At 39.1% G+C, this 13,840-nt stretch overlaps 1 protein-coding gene across 6 annotated transcripts in view; it reads right to left on the reverse strand.

Moving 5' to 3' along the window:
* TNS2 (tensin 2) overlaps positions 1–13,840 on the reverse strand; it is a 139,167-nt gene that overhangs the window by 69,962 nt on the left and 55,365 nt on the right. For all 6 annotated transcript variants that reach the window (XM_087925466.1, XM_087925465.1, XM_026713830.2 and 3 more), the window contains exon 2: positions 618–729. In XM_087925466.1, coding sequence (XP_087781592.1) covers positions 618–729 — 112 coding nt within the window. The remainder of the gene's footprint in view (positions 1–617; positions 730–13,840) is intronic.

The raw sequence follows: 13,840 nt of genomic DNA on the forward strand, positions 1-13,840 counted from the left end.
AACGGCCTTGAAAAAAAGTGACTTATGATCATTTTTCACACTCACAAATGTGGCTGCATCTCCATGGTCATGTGATCAAAATTCAGGTGACAACTGATTCGTATTTATGACGGTTGCAGTGTCCTGCAGTCCCCTTTTGCGACCAGCAAATTCAATGGGGAAGCTACATTCACTTAACAACTGGGTTACTAATTTAACAACTGTAGTGATTCACTTAACAACTGCAGCAGGGAAGGCTGTCAAATGGGGCAAAACTCACTTAACAAACGTCTCATTTAGCAACAGAAATTTTGGGCTCAATTGTGGTCGTAAGTCGAGGGCTACCTGAATCTTGGTTTTTTTTTTATTTTGCAGAGCAATACTGTGTAAAGCATGTTGGGTGAAGCTGAATTTCAGGTATTGGGGGGGCTAATGTCTTCTCTGTTATCCTCGCTGTTTTTTATTATTATTATTTTTTATTCTGCAATGAAATTCATAATTTTTTAAAAAAGCACCCAGATTAATGAAATGGCAGTCCTGCCGGGCACCGCTATAAAGAAGACTGCACCAAAGCTTTGCCTTTCTGCATTTTTGCACAATATAAGGAGTACAAATGAGCCAACAGAAAAACATCCTACCTCTGCACACAAGCCCTTGGGCTTCTATGGATTCCTTGCACACGATGCATGCCTTTTTCTTCTTCTTAAAAACCTTCTCTTTGAAGTTGTGAGGCTCCGACACCTTTCCAGGCTGAAAGGACAAATAAGAGCAGAAAATTGGATGGTGCAGAATTTTTTTTGCATAGATCAAGGGAGGCAGCTTCCCCTGGACACACACATGTGATGCCATCATGAAGCTTTCATTAATGGGTCCAGGACAACTCCCCACAGCCAACTTATCATGGCCAACTCATCATGGCCAACTCATCAACTTGCTGCAGCCAACTTGCCACAGGACAAGAGTTACACTATTATCAAAGAAATGGCGGAATAGAATCATTAAAGAAAGGATGCAAAATGAGGGACAATATGAAATGTGAATGACAAAAATTAAAATAATTTTCTAATTATTTTAAATAATTGAATAAAATTGTTGATTTGTCCTGTGGCAAGTTGTCACACAGCAAGTTCGGCCACAGCAAGTTACTCCTGTGGCGAACTGGCCATGGTGAGCTGGCCATGGAGAATTGGCAGCGGTGAATTGGCCGCAGCAAGGTGGCCCTGGTGAGTTCTCCCATTCGGTTCACCAACACGAAGCTCTCCAGTATATTGAGATGTCAGTTTCCAGAATTCCACATGGGAACTGCACATCAGATTTGAGACATACTTTATAAAAATTCTAGCCAAAATAATTTTTTTGTGTTCTATACACAAGGATCCTTCTGAACAGAGGTGGTATTCAGTAGGTTCTGACCAGTTCTGGAGAACCGATAGTGGAAATTTTGAGTAGTTTGGAGAACCATCAAATACCACCTCTGACTGGCCCCACCCCCATCTATTCTCTGCCTCCCGAGTCCCAGCTGATTGGCTGGGTCTTCTTTTATTGCCCTGCACAGGAGAACAGAGCTGGAAAGCAGGTTAGTGGAGTGAGGAGGGAATGGGATTTTGCAGTAACCTTCCCCTGGGGTGGGGTGGGGTAATGGAGATTTTACAGCAGTGGTCGTCAACCTGGTCCCTACCGCCCACTAGTTGGCGTTCCAGCTTTCATGGTGGGCAGTAGGGGTTTTGTCCCCTAATTTATAAATCACCATTACTGTGGAACCAGTAAGTGGTTAGAGAAAATTTTACTACTAACAGAGATACAAACGTGGGAGGTAGGTATAAAAAAGTTGACTACCCCTGCTTTACAGTATCCTTCCCCTGCCATGCCCACCAAGCCACACCCACCAAGCCATGCCCCACCCACCAAGCCACACCCACAGTAAAAAAATTTGAATCCCACCACTGCTTCTGAACATTAATTCTCATCTTATACTCAATATTGGGAAAGGCCCCAAAGACTTGTATTGTCATGGTTTAATTTAAATCCATGCCAGATTCATGTCCATCTCCAAAAAATCTGGATATCAATCCAATCCAGAAAAGAGTAAGTGGAGTTTTATCTGTTAGGGTCCCCTTACTTATTTTGAGCAGATATGGATTGTGTTACATTATAATCAGTGAGAGACAGAACAGTATTATGAAGACAGGTCGATGAGGTTGGAATAATTTAATTGCAGGAAAAAAAACCCTAAAGAGAGTATCAATATATTTCTATTTTATTATCTACATTATTTGTAACTTCTCAGTATTTTACTCTTATAATGTATATACTGCTATGAAAGGTAACTGAAAACAAATTCTTGGATTTCTTTGCACATGGAATTAACGTGTAGCATATTTCATAAGGTCCAGCAGTAAGAACCAGCTTAGATGCTGGTTTTGTTTTTTTAAGGATTAAACAATTTCATAGAGGTTAAGCTTAGGAACTACTATTAACCTTATCATAAAACAAAAGCCCCTGTTAAGACATAGTGAGTCTCCAGCAACCATAAGCAACAGGGGATTGATTTCTCCATCCTATTTCCCCTCTTTCTAAAAGTACTTGTTACTCAATCTCTGTTGGAACCCGTTAAAGAGATGCAGCTCAATTATATCTTAGCCATTATAACTGTATTTCTGCTCAACGATTATAACAGACCATGACTAGAGTAGTAGTTCTAAAACCAAAAAGATATATTTTACTTTTCAGTAGTATATGTATTTCACAGATTAAAGCATTAACATATGTGGGAGCCTTAGTTTGTTTTAATGATGGCTTATTAAAGTACAAACTATAGTCACCTAATCAAATGCAACTAAACTATAAATCATGGATTATAACTCCAGCTAGTTTAAAGGCACTAGACTAGAAACCAGAGCCTGTGAGTTCTAGTTCCACCTTAGCCATGAAAGTTGGCTGGGAGAACTTGGGTTAATCACTCCTTCTCAGCCTAACCTATTTCACAAGGTTATTGTGGTGGGGAAAATAGGAAGAGAATGTAGTACAATATTACATATGTTCGCAGCCTTGACTTATTTATAAAAGTAATAATAAAGGCAGGATAAAAATTTAATAAATACAGTATTACACTACTTTAACTAACATTGTTTAATAAGTTGACGAGATTCACACAGCATACTGAACCACATTTCATGATTCATCATTCTCAGTGTTATATTAACCCAGCCAAAACAAGCCAACTCCATTGTGATTTGATGCAACATGTGAACATAATCTCTCTCCGTTGCAATTTTTTAAAGCTGGTGCTTACATGAAACAGTTTATCGAGATGTATATAAAAAATCATACCCATGTTCACATGCATCCACACTCATGCATGTACACATATTGCCTAATTATGTCAGAACTTTTTTTTTAAATGAAGCAATCAATTAAAAACAAATTAAATCTATAGCTCTAAACTCAATGGATCTCAAACTGACCTATCAAACTAAAATTTGTTTAGTTGAATCCATTGATGAGTGTTTGTTCTATAATGTGCAAGGTCTTGCAAAACACAAACTCAAAATTAATCTACTTTCTTGAGAAGGAACAGAAGAGGACTGGGAACATTGTGACATGCCAAATAACAATAACAACTGCACTGAACATTTCTCCACAAAATGCAAGCCTTGCATACCTCTTCACAAATTTCAAGAATGTGCGTGCTAAGGGTTCATGAGATAAATCTTCATGAAAAGCTGGGTGCCAGGTCAACAGTCAATGTTCTGTTGGAAACAGCTACATATCAACCAGATTAATATATTTTCTCAAACTAAACAAACAGAAAGAACAAGAACTGGTGTTTTTGTCTCTATTTAAGAATTGAGAGAAGGTGAGGGAAAGCAATAAACAACTTCAACCTTAGTTTAAGGTTCAATGCCTCTGTATAGAAGTCCTTTTTTAGTTGGTGGCACACCATAATTTTTATTTAAAGGACAAAAGAACTGGCAATTCTTTGCAGAGTCTTGCTGATATGATGTCAGGTAGGGTCATCAGACATACAACAAAAAGAGGACATGTCCTTCTTATTATCCTCATGTCCTCTATCTGGCAAAAATAACTTTTAATTGAAATATTGCTTGGCATTTTGAGACAGGAATAACTTTAAATTGAAATATTTTTTGACATTTTGAGTTTCTTTTGGTTTTGGGGGAAAGCAGGTACCATTTGCATAACATTTATCATACCTTTAATGAATAAATATAGTTATTCAGACTTTTTGTACTGCAATTAACTCCAGATTTATTTTCTAATTCCAGCAATTAGCTTCAATCCAGCCCCTTCAAATCTATGATCATAGAATAGATCACATGATGAGTCGTACTATTTCTATGATGAGATTTATTTGAAAAATATTGAAATTGGAAAACCAGTCTTTCTGATGCTAGAAAAAGTAATTTCATATATATGTAGATCCAAGTACTTTTTTTTTGCAGTTTTTCAGTGAATTTTTCTGTTGAAGATGCCAAGAAAGTTAAACAGTTAGTGGATTCTCCTTTTCTCACATTTGTCCTCCTTTCTAATTGTCCATGTCCTCCTTTGCCTGTTCAGATATCTGATAACTCTAGGAACAAGGTCTTCTCTCTAGTGGTTCTCAGTCATCCAAGTCATGATTGTCCCAAAGGTGTTTTTTCAAGAGTCAACTGGACTTTCTTGTTTTTCTTTGAAGACGTTTGGATTCTCACCCAAGAAGTTTCTCGGACATCTTCAAAGAAAAACAAGAAAGTCCAGTTGACTCTGGAAAAAACACCTTCAGATTGAGATGAGCTTCTTCTGAGCAACCTTTTAAAGTTTTAAGGCAATAAGCATGAGAATGTAACAAGAGGCCTCCAGGGTAATGAGCTTTCTTATCACAATGGTTGCTGCCAAAGAAGCTAGAAAGAACTATTTAGAGTGGAGGAAAAGATAAATCTGAAACCAGAAGGCTTTGGATGCGCTCTCGGGATAATAGGAAGGCTGTCTCATGAGGTCATGTCCTTTAAGATTAGTGAGGTTCAACTGCAGCCTGACCATCAACAGTATTGCTATTTTGTCATGTCCATTTCAGCCCGCTTCCCAAGGACCTGACTCATGGAATTTGCCTTCCTTTGCAGCAACTAAACCCTGTGTTTATTATTTCATTGAGATGTCCACCATGACCCAAAAACTCCTGTTCCTAGTCAAAAACTATCAGCTTAGATCCCATGCCTGTGTTTGGAAAGTCTAAATTTATAATGCAATCATTCTGTACTTGCTTATGTTCGATTGCATTTGCCATCTTGAGGCCAAATCATTCAGTTTGCAAAGATCCGTGTGGAAATTGTTCTGCAATTTCCTAGAGCCTGACACCAGTAATGTTCTGTGTTCTGCACAGTAGTGGATTTGTAAGCTGTGCAGATGCAGATAGATAAACTCAACAAGACGTCCATAACAAAGTACATTTATTGGTTCATCCAATATCCTCACAACTCACATTTGTGATGAAGTTCTTCTTTAACGACCAATCCTTTGCATATCTGTCTTGTAGGTAAAAGATGGTTATCTCCTAACCCATCTTGTAGCGATAGAAAGCAGCTGCCAAGGAGCCCTACATGCTTCTCTGCTCCTTGTCCGAAGGAGGGTTATGAGTTACCTGCAGTGGCGGCTCGGAGTCTGGATGCAGCGGGTGCTGATCACTATTGCATAAGTCACATTGCACCTTGGCTGTGCAGTACTTGGATGGTTGTTTGGATTCGCAACACTTGTAGCAGTATTGGTACTCCCTTAGCAACTCTTTTCGTTGGGTCAGTGATTTTGCTGCAAACCCAGTGCAGCTGTTCAGCGAGTGATGAGTGTGGTGCATAGGACAAAACTGTATTCTCCTTGTGTTCGGAGATCTAAATTGGGTTGTATCTGATGAGTCCTCTCCCCAACTGTGAGTGGAGGAGGAGGATCTCGATTTTATGGACAACCATGAAGGGTCTTTCCCTGGTAGTGTACAAAGGGCCTGAAGGCGATATATGGTTGCTGTTGTATCTTCTGTCATTAGGAGGACTAACAGCTCTGAGTCCACGGGCCCAATGTGTGTTTCACATTGTTGCCTGGTGGGACACGAATTCTTCAAGAAGTGTGAAGGGTATTAAGTGGTGGTGACCCTTGGCCATGAAGGTTTCAGACAACTGGAGCCACTTTTCAAGTAGCACCTGCGGAAGTTTTTGAACAATTTTGTTCTGCGTGTTGACGCGATCGAGACAGGTGAGTCCCGGTAAGTTGGGATCCCGTTGTGCTGTTCTCAGCTGGACAAGTATGTTAGCCAGGTCTATGATCCGGCGAGGCTTGTTGATAGGAATTTTAGGAAAACTGTTGAATCTATCCAAGCGTGTTGCTTCTACGTCCTCGGAAGCACCATACAGTTTGTCAAGCCTTTTCCATGATAACCGTAGGGTAGTGGCCAGGTCGTCTAAGTGGGATGCATAAAGTGCCCTCAGTATGTTGGCAGACTGTGGCCCTAGCCATGCTATCAAGTGTCCGATTATTTCATCAGGGTTCAGGCGTGCCTCCTGAATGGGGTGCAGGAAAAGTTTCTTCCATACTAGATACTCGCCGCCTGGCTTGTCAGAGAATTTGTGAACTCCGTTGGTGTGCAAATTTAGCTTTCCACTCTGTACAGCCTCATGGTAGCAGCTCTACCCCCTACCTCTATGATTATAGGACAGAAAGATTAATATCATGCAGCCACTTCAATCATCATGGGGTTGAGGCTTTATCATCTTTTTACTGTTCTGTGTTCTGCACAGTAGTGGATTTGTAAGCTGTGCAGATGCAGACAGATAAACTCAACAAGACGTCCATAACAAAGTACATTTATTGGTTCATCCAGTATCCTCATAACTCACATTTGTGATGAAGTTCTTCTTTAATGACCAATCCTTTGCACATCTGTCTTGTAGGTAAAAGATGGTTATCTCCTAACCCATCTCATAGCGATAGAAAGCAGCTGCCATGAGTTAGGGAGTTCAGGCAAAAGTGAGGAAAACTCCCCCAACTCATCGAGGGTCAAATTAGTGACCAATCGGGATTACAGATGTGGCCATGTGACATGAACTACATTTCCCAGGATACCTTTAACTACATTTACCATGATGCATTCCCTTAAGGGACAGCTCATAATTCCTAAGTAACTATCCAATTCCCATAGACTGGCTGGGATAGCACAAGTAACCTTGTCTAATTCATTATTTACTCCCTATGCACCCTTTATAAGCAAATTAAAAATAGTGATCCTAATATGACTCCCTTGAGACCCATTTTCTTCATATTGAAAATGGCTTATTAATTCCTGCTTTCTATTTCCTATCCTTTAGCTAGTTACCAATCTATGAGAACATCTGTCCTTTTATTCCATGATCGCTGAGTGTGCTCAGAAACCAGCAGTGAGAGATTTTATCAAAGGCTTTTTGAAAGTCTATAATGTTTGTTGATTTATCCCTGTCAACACACTTGTCGACATTCAAAAAGCAAATGCCCTGTTTGTTCCATTTCGGCAAAGATAATTCTTCTAGACCTTTGATTATTTGTGTGTCAGTAACATTACCTATATTTTACTAAGAATTAATGTTAAGCCACATTCCCATCCCTCTGAAAGAAACTGAGCTTCGTTGCTTGTTGCTGTTTTCCAGTTCTCGGCAACAAATCTTAAAAGTTGCACACATTTGTCAGAAGATCAGCAACTTCAATATTTTAGTTCTTTAGGATGGATAGATATCTCCTAGACTCATGAATTACTTATTTTTAATGGGTCAAATTTATAACTGTATCTATGGTTATCTTATCTTATTTTATCTTAATTCATGTGATTCCATTCCTGAAAAATGTAGCTCAATATGTAAATAATTTCATGTTATTTTAACTTAGAATCAGTTGATCAAGAAGACTCTTAGTTATAGAAATGCTATTATTACTCAGAAATTCTAAATCTTTCTTCGGGATACATAGAAAATAAGTCATCATCCTCATTGCTTGTCCATTCTTTAAGCAATTCACGTGCTGTTCAATCATTATTATTGAGCAATAATATTCATACCTTGTAATATGAAACGTTCCTAAATGTCAACCCAAAATCTATGTAACATGCACGCCTACCAAAACACAAACACACCCCAGCGTTATGAGGAAGTTCTGATTTCTGTAGTATAAATTATGGCAAATTATTGCAATCTGATTTTGCCTAATTTCCTGCTGTTAATTCATTTTGGTTCTTTGTTCATGTTAACTGAATTTGAAAGTGTGTAATTGTACATGTGCAGGGACATTTGTTATTTTAAGTGAAATTTGTAGGTAATAATGGCCAGTTGTGTCAAATATTTTCTTGATTAAAATGTATATCTTTGCAACTGAGAGGACTACACACATGAATGTCAAAGTAGGATTTCCTAAAATGGTGAATTCTGTTTTCCATATCCCATTCTGCAATTCATCAGCATTTCTTCAGAGTAATATATTTCACATGTCCTTTGATTCATTTATTTGAATCAAAGTTGCAAAAAAATTGCAAAAAAACTAATAAAAAATAAGGAATATTATAATCTTCACACAGAATTTGAAAATAATTCCTTACAAATGTTGATGGTTGTGTAACAGAAATTACGTTAAAATGAGATGGAATGAAACAGCTAGTCACATTAAATTATATTAAATTAAATTCCTCTTAACATGGATGGACTTACATGACTTTTTCCAACCATCCCCTTCCATTCCAGTCCTATTTCCCCAGCTAAAGATGACATCTTCCAGCATTTCCCCTATTTTTTTTTCCCAAATCATGAATCTACTTAGATAAACCAGAAGCAAAACAGCAGTACTGCTGGAAACAGAGCTGCATTCCAACTCCAACTCCCAACCCTTCCCTGCCTCAGAGAGAGAGAGAGAGAGAGAGAGAGAGAGAGAGAGAGAGAGAGAGGAGGAGGAGGAGGAGGAGGAGGAGGAGGAGGAGGAGGAGGAGGAGGAGGAGGAGGAGGAGGAATGATAATAATAATAATAATAATAATAATAATAATAATAATAATAATAATAATAATTTCCTAGGACCTTGGCTAGGACTTGACCTGTTGAGCTACCAACCAGCCCCAAAGGCTATGAATCTCACTAAAGATTAAATAATAATAATAATAATAATAATAATAATAATAATAATAATAATGGGATGTTGCTCTATGTTACCATGCAGCTTCAGAAATTGACAGCTGATCAAAACCATGATCAGCATTCTCACCAAGAATCTCACCAGCTTTTAGGCTTACTCAAACCAAATAGTACCATAGTAACAACAAACAGACTTTGAAACACTGATATATCCCTCAACATTTCACAGATGAACCTAGGGACATTCCTGTAAGCAACACACATCTGATTCTCATGTCAGCTGTGCTCTTTTCCAGTAATAGAGGTTGCTGAAGAATGGATTCTGCTGTCTATTTGTTCTACCTTAGCCTGGCCCCCATTATTTGAAAAAAACAACAACCAAGAGTGATTTTAAAAAGGATTAAAGGTCGAATCTAATCTCACAAAAGAATTGGTGATGGAGCAATTATGCTACAAGGAATCATTAAATCCAATGAACGAGAATATTTTTGTAGCCCAGGGTTGAAATGAGTGGTCCTTGGTGCTGAGTTTGGTTGTTTTCTTGCAGATGTTTCATTACCCTAACTAGGTAATATCATCTAGTTAGGGTAATGAAACATCTGCAAGAAAACAACCAAACTCAGAGAGCACCAAGGACCCCCTAACTATTAAATCTTTTGGCTGTATTCAGAAAACAATTAAGCAAGGAGTATAATAAAATTATGCATGGTATGGAAAACCAGGGTATGAAAAGATTTCTCCCTCTGTCATAATACTGGAATCTCTTTGAAAGTGAATAGTGAAGAATTTGGAACAGATTATACCTAACCACTTCAGAGAGCCAGTTTGGTAGATGTAGTATAGTAGTTGAGGCACCAGACTAGAAATCAAGGGACCGTGATTTTAGTCCCACATTAGGCATGAAGCTAGTCCGTGGGCCAGTCCTTCTTTCACAGCTCCGGAAAGAAGGCAAGGATAAACTACTTCTGGAAATACTTATCAAGACAACTGCAGGAACTTGTTCAAGCTGTCACAGGAATCAAAATGGCTTGAAAGTACACAGACATTTATTCATACAATGCACAGTTAAATGACAGGCTTCTTCTCTACAAAATTAATTGATGATTGCTTATAAAGATCCAAAATGAGATTGTTCCAATATAAGAGGTAAACAGAAGGTACAAAATGCTCTCCTATTAGATCTCTGGCTGATTCGGAGGGGCAAACATTCTTGAGTCTTCCTTATCTAACTATGGCAACCTTTGTGAGATAGAACATTTGGGAGACCATAAGAATGAACTTTGGTGTGAAAAAACTTCTAAAATGGGATTCTGGTAGTTACCATAAATGCTGGCTGGGTATGTGCTCAGGCCTTCCAATGCTTGAACTTTCATTTAGGCCCTGAATGTTAAATGTTAAAGTTCTGATAAAAAGGATCACAGCAACGAATTGGATGTCTCGCCCAACCTGGGGCTACAAATCCTAGAATTTCTAACAATTCGTCGGCCATATTGGCTAGCAATTCAGGAAGTTGTCTTTCTAAGACTCCATTTCCCAGCCATCTGCCTTCCCACCCCATCTCTGCATTTAAACTGGTATAAATCCCAGTTATCCCAGCCAAGATGAAGAATTCTCAATGGTAAATCATGCACATCAGGGGGGCATCCATATTAGGGAAGTCTATCACCAAACATCGGGTCAGCATCAGGTTGCAGAAGGCTAATGAACATCAAGTCTTGCCAGATTCTGGAGTCAAACAGAGTGCTTGTGGTGAAAGCCAGCACGATATAGACCAGAAAGACCTAAATTAAAATTCCCATTCACCCACAAAACTCGGCCAACCAGAGTCCTACAGCATGGGGGGCGGGGGGGGGGAACCCTGCCTCTAACTTTGGACATTCTCAAGCTATGCCTATGATCCAGTGGTAGTATGTCAAAAAAAAAAAACAACCAACAAAACAACCCAACCAAGTTGCTCAGCAAACAGAAACATTTCTAAGCTTTTCTCTGCCTCTATTTTAAGATGCATGCCTATTTACAGTCGTTCCTTCTAACTTTTGCTAGGCTTCTTGGTCATACCATCAGCTCAAGATTTATAATGGCAACAATGAGGATAGACAGGATTAGCAAACTGGGTCTGGTTTCTGATGGGGATGTTGGTGACATGGCAGGCCTCACACTCTCAGCTTCCCTTTACTTCCTAGGGCTCTGCCGAAAGTCAACTAGGGGAAAGTAGGAATTTGATAAGCTATTTTGAGCGTCTTTTGGAGGAAAAAGCAAGATGCAAAGTGATTAAATAACAGAGAGAAGTCTATCCACTACTAAACAGAGGTGAATCTGTCCGGTGAACAGAAAAATGAGAAAGGAGCCTTCCGTGTGCCAAAACTGATCTTGCTTGAAGGCACAGGCAACTCAACGGAAGGAGCACAGCTGCTAGCAGAAGAAAGTATCCCAAACGAACTGTTGATTAGCTGGCTTGTTCATGGTTGGTAGCAAGAGAGGAGGAGCAACCAATCATTACAAGAACATGCTTTTCCTCAGCAAAAGTTCCAAACAGAAGCAAGAGCAACGCAATCCAACAATTCTTCTAGGGTGAGGTTGGGAGTGGGGCAGGTACCTAGCCCTGATGACACGAGGGCTGGAAGGACAGAGCTAGGAAAGCGGCCTGAACAGCCTAGCAATCAAGAGGTTCCGCGGGTTACGTAGATCTCTCCTTGCAAGGAAAGGAAGACCAGACCGAAGGGCGCTCTGTATGAAGCTGTGTGTACACAAGGCCTAGTGAATGGACCATTCAGCCAGGGCCCAGCATGGCAGCAGCCTTAACTATAAATAGCTATGAATCGTGCTCTTTGTTACTGATCTTCTTGCTGGGAAAACAAAGTTGCTACCTTAGAAGCAGAACCATTTACAGTCAGAAAAAAAAGAAGCCATGGAAGATTCTTTCCATTTATGATTTCTGTGGCGAAATTTCTATATGCACAGAGATGAAAAGTTTGGATACCATAGTGAGCTATGGAGGAATGGTGGGTGAAATTGACTGATTTTGCTGAAATGGATAAATTGGCTTATTTGATTAGGAAAAAAAATACATTATCTACATTTATTGGTGACTAGAAGCCTCTTACGGGCTTTAGTCGGCTCAAATGAAAACCTACAAAATTGAAAGGAAAGTGGGAAAAATGATTGCCAATTCATCTCCCCCAAGTTTCTATATATCCCATCATCTGGACTACATTTTCATCATTAAAGAGCAAATGCATTTGTTTGGACAAGGCACAGTTTCTATTTCCTTTGTGAAGAATTCAAGCTGTAAAAGGTTTTATGTCTTCTCAAAGCTTCTGATAACTTGGTTGGAAACGCCAGCAAAGGGTTTTTGCTCTTTTCCCACTGCGTGGTCAGCAGTACAGGGTCTGCCAAGAACTTTTCCAACTTCCAACAATTTGTGTTTCTCTGTCCAGCTTGTTTGGGACATAGGGCAGCAAACTCTGGCCAAGTTTCTTGGGGGTTCATATGGGCAGACTAATGGCTTAAAATTCACATTGAAGCCATCTTAAAAATTGGGCCTAGATCCTACTATGGGCAATATGCTGAGGGGATGCTCCAACATGGACTTTCAGGGTGGGGGGAAGGAGGAAGAGAGGTCAAACTGAATGTCAGAACTAACTATTCCAATTTCTGTGGATTTACTCAAAGTTCCCTGCCCTTTAGAACTACTGTATTTCGACAGAGATGGTTAAAGAGGATGAGCTCCTTAGAGAATCCTGTTCTAATAAACCTATTTATTTACTTTACTTCATTTGGTTCCCTTTTCTCAAAGTCCTCGTGATATCATACCTGGGTCCCTCTCTCCAACCATTTTAGCTTCACCACCAACTTGTGAAGAAGGTTTAGTTGAGAGTGTATAAGCAGCTCATCCAATGAACTGTGGGGCTGAATGGGAGTTCAACCGTGGTTGACCTTGGCTCTGTTCTGATGAGATATCCATTAAACCACACTTTCTTCTCTTTTTTTTCCTTTCCCATCCAGATATTACATTTGTTTCCTTGCTAAATGGGATAGGATTCTCTACAACTTAGACAAGGAGGTATATAACTAGCAGCTTAAATGTATTGTTTTTATATATTTACAGCATGTATATAATTATATATTAATTTCACATTTATGTGCGTGTGCATATTAGTTACACAGCTATCTATCTATCTACCAGTATCTATCTATCTATCTATCTATCTATCTATCTATCTATCTATCTATCTATCTATCTATCATCTATCTATCTATCTATCTATCTATCTATCTATCTATCTATCTATATATCTAATGTATCTATCTATCCATCCATCCATCCATCCAAATATGTCACACAAAATAAAGATTCACAAATGCTTCCATTGTCTTTTAAATCAAGTTCATGTGAAATCATCATTATTTTATGGGTGGCATGCACTATTCTGCAATCTCTAACTCCACAGTGATAACTCATTTCTCCTCTCAATGCTCTGAATGTTTCTGTCCACAAAAAGTCCCTTTAGGAGTAAACACAGGAGTAAGTGCACCAGTCCTAGCCATTTATCCAACTTCTGGCTCAAACAGTTGATAACAAGGTTTAAATGCAGAGAAAGCGCTAAAAACATAGCCACTCCAGGGAACCCAATCCTTTCTCTCCCTGGTGTCATAATTCACACAAAAGGTAATCATATCCATATAAAAGGACATTGAATATGACCATCCCAAACTGGACAACCTCTGGATATACGGG

The sequence above is a fragment of the Pseudonaja textilis genome, chromosome 2 (assembly GCF_049901715.1).
Source record: "Pseudonaja textilis isolate UNSWEBS1 chromosome 2, rPseTex1.2, whole genome shotgun sequence".
NCBI lineage: Eukaryota > Metazoa > Chordata > Lepidosauria > Squamata > Elapidae > Pseudonaja > Pseudonaja textilis.